Consider the following 21,854-nt stretch of genomic DNA (forward strand, 5'->3'; position numbering starts at 1 on the left):
GATCACTGTTTCATTTACAGCTTCTGGCATGTCGGTTACATATAGAATAGAAAGGGTCCCCATGCAGAACCAAGCGGTACACCATGTTTGATCTCTTTGAATGCTGAGAACACATTTTCCAATCTGTTGTCCTTTCTATATTTTATCTCTACGCATTGTTGCCTATTGTTGATAAATGATTTTGTGGGTACACATGCTGTGCCCCCTAGTGCTTACTAACGGCACACATTACTACATAATTTAAAGGAGAAATGGTTGGGAATGCAATGGAATGGAGCCCTTGTCTTAGTAACATACATGACGGTAGAAATTAAACCACACAATTAATTAAGCACAGACAATACACAATCAAAAACTACTTATAAACTGTCTGACCATCCGTTTACAGCTGTTCATATCCTTTTTGAAACAGACTTTATTGTCTCGGTAACTGAAAATGGGCCTACGACGACAAGGTTTTTACATTAAGATAGGTAGCTGCATACTCGAGTCCTACCAGTGGGTACACCACTGGTGCTGTTCAGTAAACGAGGTGCCTGCAAGCTATTTGCTAATTATGATGCAAGGCTCACTCACCGAGATAAATACACGCACTGCCGTTGGGACTCCATCGGGTCGCAGCAATCACAAGTCTTCATACAGCACTAGAGTTCTCATTAAAAACACTGCACATTCACTGAATTTGGTGGCCGGGGAGCTGGGGTGGACACAGCTACTCAGTGACCTCGGCAGCCACCGCGTTTATGCCTGGGTCGGTGTGGTGCTGGCATATGTCTGCAGTGGGTGGGTAGTGTCGGGAGACGGTCCGTGCTGCGTGCAGAGTGGGGGCTGACAGGCATCGATGCTTAGCATTACGTGAGTGCAAGATGTGAGGTGGCAGTGCACAGAACTTTTGTGCTCACCGTGGAGTTCTGGAGGCATTGGCCACAGCCTGGCCATGTAGTCTTGCAGCTGCTGAATGTACACTGGGATACATAATGTACCGGGTAAAGCCTGTGGCTCAATAAAGTCACCTGGCAAATGTTCAAATGTGTGTGAAGGGACCAAACTGCTGAGGTCATTGGTCCCTAGACTCGCACACTACTTAAACTAACTTAATGCTGAGAACAACACTCACACCCGTGCCCGAGGGAGGTCTTGAACCTCTGGCGAAAGGGGAGTCACGTGGCAGGACCGGAGGATGTCCGTATACCGAATCAGTGGGGGATGCCTCCAAGTGGCCTTGTGGGCAGCCTGCAAGCATAACAAGACCAGCAGCAAAGAAGAGTACCATTTGCCATTGCAGTAGGTAAGAGCAGATTTCAACATATGGATGAAGTTGGAGGACAAGGTCCACATTTTGATCTTTATGTAAGGGGGTTAGTGTGGGGTCAGTGGTCTGGGCCTTTGTAAGAGTCTTATAATCTATTGAAGAGCTGAGGGTACAGGAGCAGCTGACGGAATCAGCAACGACCTTGTTGACGCCAGCTATGTGGCGTACATCATTGGTAAATTGTGCTACGTAATCCTGCTGGCTGTAGCAAAATTTGATCGCTGTCTTTCTGACAAAAAACCTTCACGAGTGGCCACTGATCCATAAAAATAGTGAAATGATGCCCCTCAATGGAGGAGCGGAAATGCTTCACTGCCTCGTACGATGCAAGCAGCTGCCAATTGCACCCATTTGGTTGTGGTTCTGACAGTTTGGCGGAAAAGAAAGCCAGCAGCAGCCAAGTGTCCACAATATGCTGCTAGAGGACCACAACAGTCTCGGACTGACTCGCATCAGTGACAGTAGCGAGGGGGGCGGAACTGTGAGGGTGCGCCACGAGGGTCATCTCGGCAAGGTTGCATTTGGTGTGCTCGAAACTGGCTGTCATTATAGGGTTCTATGGTATGGCTCCATTCCCTTTTGCTTGCTTGCCTTGCAATGAGCAGTGAGTGGTTCCTGAATGACAGCCACATCTTTTAGAAAACAGCGAAAAAAATTGAGCCGTGTGCAGCTCGCGTTGATGCCGTTCATAGCTTGGCATCTTGTAATAGCGACGGTAGCATCTCGTTTTATTAGTGTGCTTACTGGCGCCACCGTGTTTTCTCACCTTTTCTGTCCATGAGTGGCAGCACCAGCGCTCATCGATAGCACATACTGTGGAACCATCTTTGGAGCGGCCTCTCGTATTTCCAGGATGTCGTGTGTCGAGCAAGGGGAGTTGAGTTGGACGGAGCAGCAATGAGGGCCAGACAGCCAGTACTCGCCTGACAGCTGGTGACACACATGCACTGTCCGATGGTAGGATGTGGTCACGAGAGTGCACGATCACGTCACGCATCAGGTTCAGTGCATTGTGGTTGAATGGACCGTGATATTCGAGTAGTGCAACTTTCACTTGTGTGTGTGTGTGTGTGTGTGTGTGTGTGTGTGTGTGTGTGTGTGTGTACCTCATGGCAATAAGATGTCAGTTGACGATTTATACTGGGATCTTTCCCGTGCCTGACTTGAGTGGGGACAACCGTTGGTTGGTCATTCAATCGGTCGTCACAGCGGACAACATGCATTTGGTCTTCCAATCGCTTCTGGCTTCTCTGTGTTTGTGCCAACTTGTAGTTCATCCATGTTGTTTCACTGTGTCTGGTTTTAGTATTTTTGAGTTGTTGGTGGAATTGTTTTCCCAGATCTGTGTGTATTTTGTGGTTTTCAATGTGCAGTTATTTTATGCTGTCTGCGTACTAGATTTGGAGACAGATGCAAACAGACATCAGTTCGGTTGGGGCACAGCAGCGAGCAGGTCCGTGCAGCGTGAGGGCAAGCCAGGGCCGCTGGCAGGGTACAGCCACCACAGGATCGAGGAGGGGTAGCTGTGAGAGTGATGACTTCGTTGCGCACCGAACCCTGGATGTTTAAGTTTAGTGAAGAGTTCACTGCTAATGCAACCTCAACTATTTTTAGATCTCACCTTTGATTGGCGGGTTGTTGCTCCTAGGGCCGCTGAGCCGAGCCTGGCGGCAACGAGTGAAGTGTTTTGAGGCAGTGAAATATTGCAGCCATCTTTCTCTGTTTGTTATTCACCACTGAATTTAGTATTATTCTTATTAGTGAAGCGCAACCAGTGGTATTTTCTGCCTTGTGGCCACTAACTCCCCAGTTACCTGCCCTGGAGGTTAGGATACTTTTCTGGCAGTGTATCTTTCCTTGTCATATTGATTCTGTCTGACATGGCGTGTAGTTCGACAGCCTCTTGTATTCTACTGTGGATATTTTTTGGGAGATCTACCTGGGTTCTAGTGTTTCCTTCAGCCTTGGGTGTTTTCTGAAGATGTAGTGCTGTCTGTCTCTTCACCCTTGCCTAAAAATATTCCATCATTGTTCTGGTGATCGGATGTTAGGCGGATTGGTTAGTCGGTCGGTCGGCACTTAAGCTGCACCTAGTTTGAGTTGCCATCCTGTTACATGAGGACAACTCTTGGCTACCTGTCTCACCATATCTTCCCAGGCCAACTCTTGGAACACGTGATGAGAACTGCTTGTCCTGATTCCTTAGATCATCATGTTTGTTTCAAGGATATTTGTAATTTTCTATTTATTGTTGTTTTGGCCTTCAGCGAAGTAATAATTTCACTTCTTTTATAATAAGTCCTTCAGCCGTGTTAGAGTTTGTTTTAAAACAAAGTATTTATCTTAATATGTGCTATTTGGAATTGTTCTTCTGACTTTTAATTCTGGCCTTCAGCTGTTTGTCGTTTGAGGTGGTTGTTGGTGGCCTTCGGCCCTAAAATTGTGGAATTTTTTTTCTGTGATAAGGCCTTCAGCCATCATACCATCAATTATGCTGTTTTAAGAAATTGTCTTAAAATTTTAATTTCTTTTAATAAAGTTTACATTTTTGTTGTGCAACTGAGAGCAACTAATTACGGCCCTGTCCACAATCATAACCTTATCCTGCCCCATCCTGACAACATAACTCTCAAAAAGTTGCCATCCCCAAACACCTGCGTAGTTCCTTGTATGCTGCGGGCTTGGCAACTGCATGGACTTTCTCAGATACGGGATGCAAGACAAATGCGGATATGTGTTCCAGGAACCCAGTCTCAGCTACCCTAACAAACATTTGTCCACAATGAGGTTGACCTCTGCTCATCCAGGCTGATAAAAACTGCGCTGAGGTATCCATGCAGTTCAGCCAATTTCTGGTAGTAAATAGGAATGTCGTCCAGATAGTTAAAAGAGCCCAGTGTGCTGCAGAGGACGTCGTCCAGAAAATGCTGAAATGTTTGTAATTTTGTAATTTATTTGCGTGAAACATGTAATTACATGCATAGCAGTTGGTAGTACAATACAACAGCATACAATCTAATTTTACTTTATAAGTTCCTATTAAGAATGTAGTCCAAATTATTTGCATAATAATACTTTAGATTTTAGTGTCTACAGTAAGCTATGGAAGCACTCCTCAATGAGCCACGATTTTAGATGTTTTTTGAATGTCTCTCCAGTTATTACCTTCAGTTCATTTGGCAGTGCATTGAAGTATTTTGCTCCATTAATATATGGACTACTTGCAGTTTTTTTTCAGTCTTCTGTGTATCATATGGTAATTTTGTACTTGTCTAGTATTGTGAACATGAATTTCTGCATTACGACAGGTATATTTCTTATCTTATACAGTTAGTACTATTGTTTCAAACATATACATTGAATAGATAGTCAGAATTTTAAATTCTATAAACAATTCCTTACATTATGTTTGAGCATATTTTTGCCTAATATTCTCAAAGCTCTTTTCTGGAGTTTAAATACTCGGTCTACATGATTTTTGGAATCCCCACCCCACAGTGCAAGACCATATGCTAGAAATGGATGTATTAAACCAAAATACATCATCCTCATTGTTTGGGTATTGACATATGGAGCTATTCTTCTTAGAACATACAGACTAGATGATTGCCTTGCACATACGTTGTCAATTTGTTGTGTCCATGGTAGTTTGCTATCTATGCATATACCTAGGAATTTACACTCACTGCAGATTTTCCCTATGATATTGCTATCTTGAGAATCAATACAAGTTTGCAAATCACCAGCATTGAAGGGGATTCTATTTGTTTTTTGTAAGTTGACTATTACATTGTCATTTTCAAACTTTTCCTTTGCAATACGTATAAATTTTTTTACCTCTATGCCGAGATTAAGAATATCATTTCCCCAACAAAGGCCTGAAGTGTCATCTGCATACATTGTAATGAAGGTATCATTTTTTACTATCTTTGGGAAGTCATTGACATAACATATAAAGAGGAAGGGACCAATTATCATTCCCTGAGGCACACCAAATTTAATACTCCTGACCCTTGACGTATAATTTTTTAATGTTTCTCCACTATTGTGTGAGATAGAGGTACACTGTCTTCTGTTTTTTTAGATATGATGTGATGAGGTGCAATAATTTTCCACTTATACCATCTCTGGCCAGTTTTGACAGAAGTACCTTATGATCAACCCTATCAAAAGCCTTTGATAGGTCTAGGAAAACTCCAGCTACTTGCATGCCTTCATCAATTTTGTCAAGAGCTTTCAGCATAAATTGAAATGTTGCAGTCATGGTGCTACGACCACTTCTGAAACTATGCTGAAAATCTCCCAGGATGTTGTGCTTATTATAATGCTCTATCGTATATTTCAGAATTATTTCTTCAATTAACCTGCTAAAAACGGAAGTTAAGGCAAGTGGTCTGTAACTTTCTACTAGTTGTTTATCACCTTTTTTGTAGAGAGGTTTAACAATGGCTAATTTTAGTATGTCAGGGAACACTCCTTCTTTTAAGACACTATTTATTAGATGCACCAAGAGATACGCTATATTGTTTTCACACTGTTTAAGTAAAAATGGAGAAATTTCATCCCATCCAGCGGATTTTTTGTTCTGATGAGCAGCAAAATGTCCTTGATTTCAAGTTCATGGAGTTGATTAGCTTCAGAATTATCCTCAGCAAGACTTCCAACAGGTACTTTATCTGTGGTACAAAAGTCAGATTCTATGATATCTATGAAATAGTCATTAAAAATGTTAGTGATCTCTTGAGGATTGGTGAGATCAATATTGTTATTAGATATCTGTATGTTGATATTACCTTTCAGTTTTGTTTTACTGTCTCTAATTTCATTTACTATTGACCAGCAGGTCTTGGAGATACAATCTGAATTTTGTATTTTCGAGTTAATCTTTTCAGCCTTCAATCTTTTGACTTGCTTGCGAAACTGGTACTTGTATTGTTTGTATTTATCCCTGTGCTCATTGTTTTTGGTCTCTCTTTGTATCATATACATTTCTTCCATTTTTTCTTTCAGTTCTTTGGTAGTATTATCAAATTCCACAGGCCTTGACTGTCTTGCCTTATTCTTATTAATATTTATCTTTCTGATGGGAATAGTATTATTTAGATGATAAGATAATGTATCTAGAAAGTCATCTCATTTATAATTCACTCCTTCGGCTTGGAATACTAGATGCCAAGATTCATGACCAAGGCTCTCTCTCAGATTGGCAATGTTGATAACAGAGAGAGATTCCTTTTGTATTCATAAATTTTCTTTGGTTGTACATCATTACTGAGGCTGAAAGGCACGAAGGGGCTTTCGAAGAGACAAAAGGGCATAATAATGGCCGTCTTCTTGATGTCCTCCGATGCAACCAGAATCTGTGTAAAAGCTTTTGCACAGTCTACCTAACTGAATATGGCAGAGCCCTAAATTTCGTTACTGTAACTGCACAAAAGGGGAACGATGTAATGGTGATGAATAGTTTGTTTATTCAGGTTCTGGTAATCACCACAAGGGCGCCAAACTTGCTTTTGGCTGGTAGGAGAGGGTGGACATGGCACTGTACCAGTGGCCCTGTGTGGTCACGATATAGTGCACTATGTCACGGTGCACTTCTAGGGGTGCGCCAGAAGCAGGGGGTTGAAGAGTGAAAATTTGGAGGGGAGATTGGCAAAAGGACTGAAGTAGGACAGCTGCTTAACACTGAAGTGTGAGGTGAGGCAGGTAGTGCAGGTTGCAGAACAATGAGACGCGCCGTCAACCAGGCGACGCCTCGCGAGGTTGCGTAGGAGATTGAAGTGGGAAAGAAAATTAATGCTGAGGATGAGGTCGGTGACGTCAGCCACAGTGAAATTACAGAGAAACTCCTCACTGAGTCCAAGGTCAACACGACAGGTGCTGGGGCCACAGGTGAAGATGATGGAACCATTTGCGGCAGTGAACAGCGAGGGGGAGTGTGGATTGTGACCGAACGAGTGTGGAAACCAGTGTGGGAAGATGGCCATAATCGAACCACTGTTGCTGAGGAATAATATAGGTAAAGTGGAGTAATAGTGATCTAATATGAACAGGCACTGTGAAATTGCAGAGCAAGCAGGTTCGCCTACCATCAGCAACCAACCGTGTTTGGGCGACATGATCATGGTAGCCAGCAGTTTGTTGCATCACTGCCAATGCGCCCGTGGGACCAACGCACAGGGTCAGCATCACATGCCTCTTCCTGCTCCGATGCAGTCCCCAACAATCAATCTTTCCTTCTCATCCCATACGGCAAGTCCCCCCTGACCCACCGTTCTGGGTGACTTTCCCAAAATCTATCCCTTTTCCTAGACCTCTCCAGTCCTTTTCCTTCATCCTTCTTCTTTTCTCTTCAACCCTTCTGCCTGAAGAAGGAGCCACTGGCTACGAAAGCTTGCCAGCCACAACAGTCTTTATGTGTGTGTTCTGCTGCCGCTTGGTGAGTAATTTTTTTATCTATCCAATTAAATAATTTTATCAATAATTGATTGTTTTCCTGTAGTAATTGATTTATGAGGAATGTGGGAGCCTTACTTATGTATTTACAAATATGATTAATTATATTTATGATTTCTGACTCATCTTTAGGTGATATGAATATATAGTCTGTTACAATCTTGGAGCTCTTTATGTTATTTACTATTTGGATGTTTTGGTTTCTGACCAACCCATCCATTACGTCTATGTACTACTGAATGAAAATACCAGATACTTCATACAGATCATTTAGTCATCTTCGTTTCTTTGTAAATGTGGTATTTACGTGACCTGGCACTTCTGTCTCTCTCCTGCTTGTGTTTGTGTGTTCTCATACAGTTTTGGAGACGTGAAGAAGTTTCAATTTTGTGTTTATAGTATCTGGCATCTTGCTGTAGGCTTTCTTCATGTCTCTGTAGAACTTGCCCTTTGCTAAACATCTACCCTCCTGATAATTTTTATATACTCCTTTTAATCCTTCTCTGTTCTGAATAGTTTTTGCTGTGATCCAGTTTTTATTTACCCTTTTTTGTACTTTCCTAGATACTTACAGAAAGTTAACATTTAAAAAATAATTCACAGTTTCGCCAAAAATTTCCCAACTCTTTTGTACATTTTTTCACCACAAATCCCTTCCCAGTTTTCTTCCTTTTTTTTCTAGCAAAGCTTCCCAAGTCTTTAGGTAGCCTGGTTTGGTCTATCTTAGTTCTATCACTGTATCTTCTTTGCTCTTCAATTGATTGGCCATAGTGGTCAGCAATTACGTTGTTTACTATTTGTACATTCTACCTGTGCTCAGGTATGTTAGTGCGAACATGATCTACAATTGTGTCTACTATAGCTGTACATCTTGTACTTTTAATGTGTGTCTGTAGGTTGAATGAGCTTAAGATATAAAGGAAGCTTTGGCACAAACATTTTATATCATTGTTTTAATATTAAAATCACCAACTTTCATTACAAAAGTGAATTCTTTGATAATTCTGCCTAGTAGTATTTGAAGCTATCCACTCTCCAGCTTGGTGAGCGAAATATACCCAGCAAAAACATTTTTTCCCTGAAGCCCTGGGAGCTGTATCTGAATGGCAGCAGCTGCTTCAATCAATAGTTGTGCACAGTTAGGTATGTGATACATAGTGAAGCCAATTAAATTCCTATGAACATATATAGCTATATCCACATTTTTGCATTCTTCTACAGTAATGGGTCATTTTTATATCCCTTCAGATTATACACCATTTTTTCATTTTCCTTTACTACATGCTCTGACACAATAAAAACATTTGATATATCAGTTGCTAATAATAACATCAATTTCCTCCAATTTATTGGAAGCATATTGCACATTTGGGGAAGTAGTTTAACTTCAGAATCGTTATCAGTTACTTTTCTGTCAACTACATTACCTGACATTTGCTTCTGTAGCCTTCCAAAACACGCAGATCGCACCTTTACACCAGCATCTAAATTATTAATTTTGTCTACCTCCAACTAAAAAATAATTCAACTGTGCATGGCACTATTTTCCCCTGTGCATAGTATTTGACCCTGTTTCTTCTGTTCTGAAGGTCTTCTCTCCTCTTGCTCGTATTGCTGTAGATTCTGTTGAAACTGTAGCTTTTGTAGTTACTGTTGGTGTCTGCTCTCATGTTCCTGGTATTGAAGGCAGCTCAGCTGTTACTGTTGAGAGCGAGGCAGATGGTTCTTCCATTATTGTAGTTTTTGTAGGCTTCACCATTTTATTTAGAACTACTGCTTCTGCTGTTTTTGTTTCTGTGGTCACTTCATCCGGGATTGTGTTTTCTTTATCACTGCTTTTTGTATTATGGTTGTTCACTGGTGTTGATGGCAGTTCCTATATACCTCGCGGGGATGGCAGGTTTGTATAGACTTTTTTCTTGGCATCTGAATTTTTCTAACTTATGAGTGATTTTTTTGCTGAGTAATTCTTTGCCACTTCTGTTCAGAAGCATTCCATGTTTCATATAACTGCACCTTTGCAGAAAGTCCACACCAAGGAAATGGGCATTTGTGTACATTTCACGGATCTTGTGAAACTGTCTGTCTGTCTTTTTAATTTCAGAATTTACACAGGAAGTAGGCGTGACATAGTGTGTGTGGTATTCCTACTACAATTCTGATGTCCTTGCTTGCACAATGAAGAAATTGCCTTAGATTATGGATTGCAGTTGCCAGTTCATTTCTATAAATATCATTTGCACCCCCAATTAACACAATACTTCCATTTCTGTTATCTGAACTGTCCTGCTCGATGTTTTTGGTAACTTAATGCATGGGTGCATCTAGTTTAACATATCCACATGCTTTCACTTTGAAATATTTCATAAGATTGTCTCCATGGCTGTCAGAATGAACAGCCATTTCTGCAGGTTTACCATATCCTTGTGAGTTCTTACCTGTGTCTACAAATTTCCGTTGAGCAAAATTCTTCACTTGATGCTTTCCTATAGTTTTAATATTTGTACCTGCATGTAGGTTCTCACAATTGGTAGCAGAACTTATGTTATCTCAGAAAGTCTTCATATCAGACAATCTGTGTGTCACTCTATGTAGGAACATTCTTCTCCCATCAATAAAATGTCTACAGTAAAAAATGGGTAGCTATGTGTAAACAAACACTGATACCATTACATTCCGGCAGTCCTCTGTGTACAATTCTAAAGTTAATAACATGTGCTCTTATCCTTCTGAACTACTGTCAGGAACTTTTTCGCATAATCTCTGGCTAGGAAAGAAGTTCACCACCTCAGTAACAAACTCACACCCAGTTTTAATACTGGTACAGCATCATTCCATCTCAAATCAACTAACAGTCTGAACCTTGATATCTCAGTTTGGATGAAATTTTTTTTTCAGGCCATGTACCCACTAACACCAGTTTAAATTTGAAATTTCAAATTTTTCTGACCTTTGGTTTTTGAGTTTCAAGGGTTTAAAAATCAAAATAAACTCTCGTTTTTGATCAATCGATGATTGTTTTAAAATGCTGTAGCTCAAAAACTGTACAACCTAGAGAGCTCAAACTTGCACCATTGTTTTCCTCTATAAATTCCCTTCAATTCGATATGTAACATAACTATGATACCTAAATCTGAAAATTTTAAACTATACCAAAAAAACATTTTTTTTTTTTTTAATAAACATTGTGTGTGTTGTCCAGTCTAACTGACTACATGCATGCAAAATTTCAAGATGGGATCTCAATAGGTTCTTGTATAAAATAATATTTTACTACTGCAATATACACTAGTGAGGTGAAGAGCAGACTGTTTCTAGGCTATGAATACTAAGGCAGGCCTATGTAATTCTAACAAACTTAAATTATTATGTTAGCCTTTTTGTGCAACATTACCCTCTTATTGTTTGTTAATACATTAAATGATATAGTATTGTTTTAATTTGATGTTCATGATTCTTTTAACTATGCGTCAGAAGGAAGTGAACACATTTTAATTGGTAATATACGTGCTACAAGTTAAAATTTTGAATAAAGCCACTCACCTTCATCCTTAGCTGTAAATGGCAGAGATTATCTTTTTCGTGGTTTTCCAGTATTATTTGTAATCATTTACAACAAGTTCCTTATATTAGAAATTGGCATGTAAGCAATTTCACTTGGGAAAAAGATTAACTTGTTGATATTTGCATGGATAGAACTGTATTCATCCAAATCTGAGAGGTCATGGTTCAAATCATGTAGTACAATTGGTTGATTTGACATGGAATGACCCTCCAGTCCTCTTCTTTCACCTTTCTTCCTTCCCCTTCAACCCTTCTGCCTGAAGAAGGAGCCACTAGCTTTGAAAGCTTGCAAATCAACAACAGTCTTTTACATGTGTGTTCTGCTGCAGCTTAGTAAGTAGATTCTTTATCTATACAGTTAATAATTACACATTTTAAGTGATTCAATACATAGTTTTACATTTGTTGCAGTTTCCCCTTGCAATGTATACTGACACACAATTTTTTTATTATTTCAAGACATTCTTTAACATTGTAAGTGAAAACATTGATCAGATATCTTTTTAATTTTCTTTTGAAACGACACATACTTTCTATCTATATATACTGCGGTAAACTGTCATACAGTATACATGCAGCATTTACAGGTTCTTTGTCTGCTAATTTTAGCCTACTACCTTCTATATGATAATCATTTTTTTCTTATTGTATTATGTTAATAATATTCTCCGTTTAGCAATTAGCTATTAAGTAGATAATTGTTTCATATATACTGAAGTACAATAATCTGTATCCCTACCAGAAACAAAAAGGGCATCATTTACATCCAGGAGATCCTGCCCTTCGCTTGGAGTTGTGCAACTGGTTAAATACTAATTGACAGTTACACAAATACATTTTATTTACTGATAAGGCACAGTTTACTCAAGATTGTATAAAAAATTTACATAATGAGCATGTATGATCTATAGCAAACCCACATGTGCAACAGTGCAACACAATTTCCAGCAACAATTTAGCATAAATGTGTGGTGTGGTGTAATCAACACACACTATATTGGACCACTCATTTTCTCAGGACATCTAACTGGCAAGAGAGCTTGCAAATCCTTCAAGAAGAAATGCCCCACTTGTTCGAAGACGTTACACTTACTATGCGATCGCATATGTATATTCAATATGATACCACACCTCCACATTTCCACCATTGGATTTTTGTGTATGGGGATGGATGAAAGACATAGTTTATCAGAACAAAGTTAATACACGTGAGGCATTACTTGCTCGCACTACGAATGCAACATATTAAACTAAGAAGAACCCTGTGAAACTGAAACGAGCAACAAAATCTGCTCATACATGTGCAGCTAAATGCATTGAACTCAGTGGAGACACTTTTGAACATTTATTGTTAATATACTGTGAAATTGTATGCACACTGTACAAATTCCTTAACACTGAGCTTTGATTTTTCCAGTTTAACATGAATTCACATGTGCTATGGTATTAATAAAAGCAGATTATCTGACACATTCATACAGTTTCAGTTAACATTATTACCATCATTTTTCCAAAATTATATTATCTACAACTTATGATGAAAACTTTGTGCAATTGTCTGGAATTTAAAAAAACAAATTGGGCCAAGTACTTAATGGATTAAAAATTTTACAAAATTACTTCTTTGCATCTCTCGATGTTCTGGAAAACTATTGCAGATACATGTCTGTGACATGTTTTATTAGATTCACCAGATCAGTAACACAAAACGAATGGAAATCATGCTTCACTTTAACCTCATACAGTTCTGTGATGGCTTCATAGTAGCGAAATTGCTAAATTTCAGGCAGAATCTTTTATTAGCCATAACTAAACATTTGCGGGCCTATGTTTATATGAACTTTTTTCTTTAGTTTTACTTGTAGAATAACATATTAAAATATTTGCAGATCTTTATGAATCACCCAGTATGTTGTTTTGTTTCTGTTTATAAAGTGATTGTTTTCCCTGAAATAATTGTTTCCACTTTTCACATTTATTGAAGCCTTCTCTTGCAGGTCATCTGTTATAGAACTGGTGACAACAAGTTAAGTATCATCTGCGAACATGACTACACTATCAGATATTGTTTTGGTCAAATCATTGACAAACAGAATGAGAAACAGTGGATCAAGGACAGATCCTTGAGGAACCCCATATTACACAATTTCAAAATACACGTGTAACATTATTTTTCACCTTTGATTCATTTCTACACGCTGCTTTCTATATTCCGAAACGATTTAGTTGCAAGTATTATGGATTTCAGTTATTGATGTTTTGGTAAATTTGCCCTTCTGAACCCATGTTGTTCATCATTGAGAATACCGGATGTTTGTATAAAATGTAGTATTTTGTCTTTGATTATGACTTCTACTATCTTAGAGAGTACAGATTTAATACTTATACGTCTGTAATTTCTTGGGCCTGTCTTGCAGCCTCCTTCATATATATGCATATTGCAAATATTCCTTTTGCTATAAATTAGTTTCTCAGGCAGGCTAGTGGCTTTACTACACATTGTGAACAGCATTTAATTACCTTAGTTTAGTGGACATACCGTATAGTCACACTTTCTTTCTTTTTTTCGACTACATATTTTTCTTATAATCTCTGATTCATTAGTTGGGATCATGAATAAGCATTTTGTCCTATACGGAATGTTTGTTGTGTTTATTGTGGAAGTACCATATAGTTTTGATTTTGTTAATTTTGTCCACAACTTCCGTGTAATGTTTGTTTAAAGTATTGCTGACATCTTGTGCATCACTGAGTTCTCTCCCATTTACCTCAAGTGTTATGTTATTTGTGTTTTCCACACCTAAACCTTTCCTCTCTTCATTTGTGAAAGACCATTGTGATATTTGTTGAGGTTGCTATCTTGTTTTTATAATATGTCGATTTAGTTTCTTTTATCAGTTTGGTGTATGATTTCTTCTTTTCCCTATATGCATCCCTATTTTCTTGGGTTGGCCTTAGCCAACTATTTTCATACATATTTTTCACCTTTCCACTCTTCCTTTTTACCTCTACTGTGACCCAATTCTTAGTATACTTCTCATTTATTTCCCTTCATACTAATGGGCATGCAACATCTATCTAATAGCCTAATGTATTGCAGTATGGGTCCCATACTTTATCTAGGTTTTCTTTTAAGTATACTCCGCTAAAAGTCTTCGGTTTCCAATAGCCTTTGTAGCCTAACTGTGTTTGTTTGCTTCGTTTGTCTAAACTATTTAAATATTTTTTTGTGGCTGTCGTACATATGCTGCTAATTCAACTAATACCAAATACTGGTCTGCAATGGTTGTGTATATGACGTGACTGTCTGCCTGATCTGTGGTATATTAGTAATTACGTGATGTATTAATGTTTCTGTATTTGTAACCCCATCTCATGGGACTGCCTACCGCTAAATTAAGTCCACAAGTTTTAATCAGATTTTGAAAACTCCTTGTATAACAGTTGTCTTTTATCGTGTTAATATTTAGGTCACCAGCTGCTATGATGTAAGAGAATTCCCTGCTAGCCTTATCTAACAGGACTTCTCTTTTAGAAATCCGTTTATCTGACTGTCTGGTGATCTGTAGAGCCCTATTATCACACACTTTTCCCCATTACATGTTGTCTGTACTGCTGCAGCTTCAAACAGCATTTCTGTACAGTTGTCTACTGACCATGGAATGATACCCTCTATTTGCCTGTGTACGGAGACTGTAACTCACGCAAAGTGAATTCACCCAGAGTCGGTCATAAATTTACTTCTCTGTACTCAATCTATATACCTAAAAGCTTTCATAATAAAAACGTATAATTGGTTGTCGGGCACTCAATTTTAAATCATAAAAGCGTTCTATGATATACACCAGTTTGAGTCATAGAGTTTGACTTGTTACAATATTCAGTGTCTTGCACACAACAATATTCTGACACAGCGATGAAGCTTATCACAAACAAATATCAATAGAAAATAATATTCATGATTTTTTAACCAATGCAATCGGCAACAAGTTGAACCTATCCCATTCTAAAGTAACTACAGTACACTGGCAGTAACGCTGGGGTATTCACGTTAACAATTGGGGCATTTGTGTTTGTTTGTCTTTGTGAACAATGCTTGTAATTTGGCTACCTAATGTTGACTTACCTGCAGTTAACCAGGACAGCTAATGAATTGTCCATTTTTTCTATAAAAGGCCACTGAAAACATAAATTAACATCTGTCGCATCCGCAGGGTTCATTTCATATTTTTCCTCCCATCTTTTTAGAGCATCTTTTATCGTCGTTGCTTTTGCCTACACACACAATACGCAATTCATAATTATAAAATATATAACATTCTTGTTAGGAATTTAAAAAAAATCTTCTCCTCGTACGCACCATTTCTTTTTTCCGTTACTCAGTTGTAGAAAGCGTATCCAACTTAAAAATGCTAGGTAAGGACCGGGTACCAACAACAGTTTCCAAAATAACTAATATTATTTTGCGGTTTAAGCGCGTGAAGTTCCGACAAGCATAGCGGTTTATGTTGTTATCACATGCCGTACCCATGACAACTAAATATCGACTAGAAGTGTCTGATAACAGCGATGGAAATTAAAATAGAAGCATTGTGATCTTTTGTAATTATATATATTGTCCATCACAACGGCTTATTGACATTATAAATTCGTCTCCCGCGCCGAGTATTGAGCAATCTAAATCAGTTGCAGTAGACCAACATGCCAATATGCGGAAAAAAAGCCGTACCAGTATAGTTATGTAACTTTGAACGGTATTTCATAATTACAAATATCGACTGTGTAAGCTTTCGCCTGTTTTGTCTGTATATTGATTGGTTGATTGGTATTCACTTGTTTTCGTACTTATGTCAGAATTAAAAATGTCAAATACATTAGTATAGTGTACACAAACGGATAAACATGTAAAAACACTGATGGCCTAAAGTGAAAGGAAAAAAGAATAAAAAAATAACACGCAATTATCCACTAATATGTGGGTAGAATCACGTAAAAAAAAAGTAACATTAACACGTTTGGGGACCTGAATTTCAGACTCACAAAAACTACCGGTACGGAACAAGGCCGTCATTAATGAACAGATGGGAGAAAAAAAGACGGCAATAAAGTGAAAGTTAACTTGATACGTATATCACTTACTGCCGGACAAGAAGCGCTGTGGCAGTAAGAACCACGTACGTATCGGTACCAAACGGAGTAGGGTGAAAAAGAAGTGTAGCACGCAAAACTCATTCGTCCATTATTTGAGAATGAGAGCACGTAGCGACTTGTTACAAACTACACACGTTATTTCAGATACTTACGAAACTTTTTGTCCTGACACCCCGCACAAAATGATGAAAGAAGAAATTTATTGCTCACTACATTTTCGCTTTTCATGCAGTAAAACTGCCCCATCAGGCATGGCCTTTTTAGTTATTACCGGTTCTTGCTGTATCACTAGCTCTACTAGCGATACACCAATGAACATATCGAGCCCCGAATCTACGATATTTCCTAACTGGTGCCATAACTTTATAGTGGCGCCCCCCTCCCCCACCTATCCCTCAACCTCGTGCTTTTGAGATAGGCCGTCAAAAATATCAAAAAAATCGGTTTTTCAAAATTATATTCATTTTGTAGTGCACATCTTTCTGAAGAGTTTGACATACAGGGTGTCCCACAAGTTTTGTTGACCATAAACAACCTGCTGTCGGTATATTTCTTGATCAGTCCAAGGCCTTTGACATGGTCGACCACAAGCTGCTGCTTGTGAAACTCCATAAGTATGGGATTAGGGGTGTAGTCCACAATTGGTTCCATAGCTACCTTAGTCAAAGAAAGCAATATGTAGAAATAAGAAAATCAGAGACATTCAGGCACTGCAGATCAGATATACTACATACAACAAATGGCGTCCCTCAGGGATCTGTCCTTGGCCCTGTTCTTTTCATATTGTTCATAAATCATCTCCCAGAACGCATATCCAATGCCAGCTCCTTTCTGTATGCGGACGACACAGGTATCCTGATGACCAGTAGAGGTGACACATTGGAGGATGCAGCTAATGAAACTACTTGACATTTACAATCGTAGTTTGAAGCAAATAGAGTACTCATAAATACTCAAAAAACTGTAAGTATGAACTTCCATACTAAACAAAATCTAACCCCCTTCAATGCAGTTATAGTTATCAGCAAAGATGACATTACGTACAAGCAGGACACCAAATTTCTTGGACTTACCATCAGTAACACACTAAATTGGAAACCACATATTGAGGCATTGTCACAAAAGCTTAGTAAAATCTGCTATCTATTACGATCATTCAAAGACACAGCCAGTGTAGATACCTTGAAGCTGGTGTACCATGCCATGTTTGAGTCTGTCTTGAGCTATGGCCTAATCTTCTCGGGAAAGAGCTCTCATTCTCTCACAATTTTCAGGTTACAAAAACAAGTAGTAAGAATAATGAAATGTAAAAAAAGAACTGAACACTGTAAACCACTATTTCAACAGCTAAAAATCCTGCCACTGCCATGCCTCTATATAATGGAACTAGCTTGTTTTACAGTACAGCACTTGGACGCCCTTCACAGAAATGTAGACCGCCACACACATGACACCAGAAACAAAACACATTTACAAATTATAGCCCACAACACAAAATTATATGCGAATGGGGTTAAATGTATGGGCATTAAAATATACAACCACCTCCCAACAGACATAAAAACAAGCAAAAAACCCAAAAATTATGAGAACTAAATTAAAGGAATTGCTACTAAATCACTGTTTCTATTCCGTACATGAATTTCTTGAAACAAAATTTTAATAACTTGCAATAAGCTGTTTATTCAGTTGTAGATGTTTCTACTTAGTAAGATAATTTAATTATTGTATCTTATCTATATTCCGTCTGTATCTCATGTAGGCCTATGTATTCCGCTATGTGAACTATGTACCACAATATTTTAATTACTTGTAATAAGCTGTATATTCACTTGTAGATATTTCTACTTAGTAAGATAATTTAACTATTGTTTGTTACTCATATTCTGTCTGTATCTCATATATGTATTCTGCTATGTGAACTATGTACCACAATATTTTAATTACTTGTAATAAGCTGTTTATTCACTGGTAGATATTTCTACTTAGTAAGATTATTTAATTGTTGTTTGTTACTCGTAGTCTAGAATGAGATTTTCACTCTGCAGCGGAGTGTGCGCTGATATGAAACTTCCTGGCAGATTAAAACTGTGTGCCCGACCGAGACTCGAACTCGGGAGTTCGAGTCTCGGTCGGGCACACAGTTTTAATCTGCCAGGAAGTTTCATATCAGCGCACACTCCGCTGCAGAGTGAAAATCTCATTCTGGAAACATCCCCCAGGCTGTGGCTAAGCCATGTCTCCGCTATATCCTTTCTTTCAGGAGTGCTAGTTCTGCAAGGTTCGCAGGAGAGCTTCTGTAAAGTTTGGAAGGTAGGAGACGAGATACTGGCAGAAGTAAAGCTGTGAGTACCGGGCGTGAGTCGTGCTTCGGTAGCTCAGATGGTAGAGCACTTGCCCGCGAAAGGCAAAGGTCCCGAGTTCGAGTCTCGGTCGGGCACACAGTTTTAATCTGCCAGGAAGTTTCATATCAGTGCACACTCCGCTGCAGAGTGAAAATCTCATTCTGGAAACATCCCCCAGGCTGTGGCTAAGCCATGTCTCCGCTATATCCTTTCTTTCAGGAGTGCTAGTTCTGCAAGGTTCGCAGGAGAGCTTCTGTAAAGTTTGGAAGGTAGGAGACGAGATACTGGCAGAAGTAAAGCTGTGAGTACCGGGCGTGAGTCGTGCTTCGGTAGCTCAGATGGTAGAGCACTTGCCCGCGAAAGGCAAAGGTCCCGAGTTCGAGTCTCGGTCGGGCACACAGTTTTAATCTGCCAGGAAGTTTCATACTCGTAGTCTGTTTGTATCTCTTATATGTATTCTGCTGTGTGCAGTATGCACCACTGTCATCTCTCATCACACACCACCTTTTCTATATTTTGTCTATATATCCTGTATGTATTCTGCTATGTGATTTATGTACCACTACTGTCATCTCTCATCATATACCATCTTAACATAATTTTTCAAATTGGCTTGTCCTATATCATGATGTGCTTTGCTGTACAAATTGTATGATTTACAGGACCAATAATAAATCAAATCAAATCAAATCAAATCTTGACCACCCTAAATAACTGTTTGTCCAGATGCAAATTACAAAATGTTTCAAGCAAATGTTCTTTAGCCATCAGGGGTCATCAATCAGCATGATTGCCTTCGTTCTGGCTTTGTTTTTTTACAAAGATATGAACAGCAGTTTGACTTTTTTTTAAATGGCACCATGTATGTTTTATTTGGTGATTCATTTCCTCTCCTAAAGACCTATTCAAAAATGTATCACAGTGTACCATTCACTGAAACATAATGTTATTAATTACGTAACACAGCACTGACGTTGACACTCCCAGTGCTTGGTGCAGATAATTGGCTGTAGTTGAAGACGTCCACATGCTGGTGTTGGCAGAGGTCAAATGTCAACATAAGTAGAATGCACACCCGTCATTCTGTCAACCATCGGCAGTTGAAGAGTTGTGTGAGTAGAATATACACCAACGAAGAGAAGGTAGAAATGCTACTCATCTATGGGAAATGTAAGTTAGCAGAACAGTAATTGCAATACTGTTTTGTTATGTACAGGTACATTTAGTACAGTAGTTTAGTCCTCTAAAATGCTGTTGTGTAGAGTAGGCACACAGTAAAGGCTGTCCATCCTACAAACAACATTGATATAATGTTGCTTTTATTGTTGTTGTTGTTGTTGAAGGTAGGCCAAATGCTACGCAGGCAGCGGAACTGTACAGAGAGCAAAATCCTGACAAGAACCCACCTTCCTGACAGATGTTTTCTCGTCTTGCGATGCTTCAGGAAATGGGAAGTTTCAAGCCACAACAATGCAATCATTATAGTGCTCGCACAGACAAAGCTGCCGAAAATGATGTTCCCGCTTCTGTTGGTATGAATCCACATTTGAGCACACAACACCTTGAACACGAGATTGGCATTCCTAAAACCAGTGTACATCGTATTAGATTAGATTAGACTAATTATTCATTCCATAGACTCACAAAAGAGGGGATCCTCCTGGGTGTGGAACATGTCAGATAAACATATTACAAAAATGTAATTAGAAAAACATGAGTTTCATTAATTTGAATGACCCTCAGTCAATAAACAGTAAGTTATGTACACCAATTAAAATTAAAGTTCTAATATTTACAGGTTTAATACTTACATCTGCTTTCATTAAATCCATCATTCACACAGTAGCTAGTTACTTGGCTATTACAACCAAGTATTGTCAAAAATTAAAGTAAATTATTCATTACAATGATCCCCAGTTAAGGACATTCAAATTACGTACAAGATTTAAAATTAAACTTCCACTATTTACAGACTTAAGACTTACATCCACACATCCATCATTCACACAGTAGATAGTTAGTTTGCTGTTACAACCAAGTATGGTCAAAAACTAAAGTATAATAAATTTTCATTAAAATGGTCTACTGCACTTGAGAAATTCATGGATGGAATAGGAGTTGGCCACCAAAATTTCTTTTAAATTATGTTTCAATTGTGCCTTGTCTGAAACTAAACTCTCAGTGGTTGCTGGTAACTTACTGAAAATATGCGTTGCAGAATACTAGACTCCGTTCTGCGCAAGAATAGAATAAAATAGAATAGAATAATTTTATTGTTGTTAGGCCATTAAGACAATAGACAAAGCCATACATATAATACAATATAGTTCATGTATCAAAAGAAAAATAGGTTTGTTATTACAGAGTAATATTATGATTGGTGAAATCCTACAAAGTCATACTTATATTACTGTATAATTGCTGTTGTAAAAGAGTATTCGGTTTGTTATTACAGTATAATATTACAATTGACGAAATCCTTTGTCATAGAATGGGTGGGCAACTAACCAGTCATACAGTGCTTGTTTGAATGGTTGCTCTGGTAAATCTTGCATAGCTAGTCGAAGTTTATTAAATAATTTGTGCCCCATTACTTCAAAACTGTTCAGTGATTTTGAGAGTCTGAGGAATGGAGTATAAATACATCTATTCATCCTAGTGTTTTAGCAATGTATATTTTCCCTGCGTTTAGCTTCGGGTTGCTTCTTTTTCATGTAGATTAAGACTTAGTATATATATAGGTTTACTACTGTCATAATTTTTTGCTCATAAAACAAAGGTTTACAGTGTGCCTTATATGAGGAGCCTGTAATTACACTAATAGCTTTCTTCTGCAGTAGAAGGATGTCACGCACACAACTGGAGTTTCCCCATAAAATGATACCATAGGTTATTATGCTTTGGATGAATGAGAGATAGGATATTCTAATACAATTTTTAGGTACAAAATCCATTAGTTGCCTTAACAGATAGATTACCCTAGACAACTTACCACTAATATACTTGACATGTTGACCCCAAAGATA

The 21,854-nt window shown here is 38.4% G+C and overlaps 1 protein-coding gene across 1 annotated transcript in view; it reads right to left on the minus strand.

Annotated features, from left to right (window-relative positions):
* LOC124621739 (dynein axonemal light chain 1-like) overlaps positions 1-16,001 on the minus strand; it is a 162,304-nt gene extending 146,303 nt beyond the window's left edge. The window contains exons 1-2 of the mRNA XM_047147164.1: positions 15,693-16,001; positions 15,459-15,607 (exon numbers count right to left, since the gene is read on the minus strand). Of these exons, the coding sequence (XP_047003120.1) occupies positions 15,459-15,607; positions 15,693-15,695 (152 nt within the window). The 5' untranslated portion in view covers positions 15,696-16,001. The remainder of the gene's footprint in view (positions 1-15,458; positions 15,608-15,692) is intronic.
* Positions 16,002-21,854: the final 5,853 nt, after the last annotated feature.

This window comes from Schistocerca americana, chromosome 1, assembly GCF_021461395.2.
Source record: "Schistocerca americana isolate TAMUIC-IGC-003095 chromosome 1, iqSchAmer2.1, whole genome shotgun sequence".
Taxonomy (NCBI): Eukaryota; Metazoa; Arthropoda; class Insecta; order Orthoptera; family Acrididae; genus Schistocerca; species Schistocerca americana.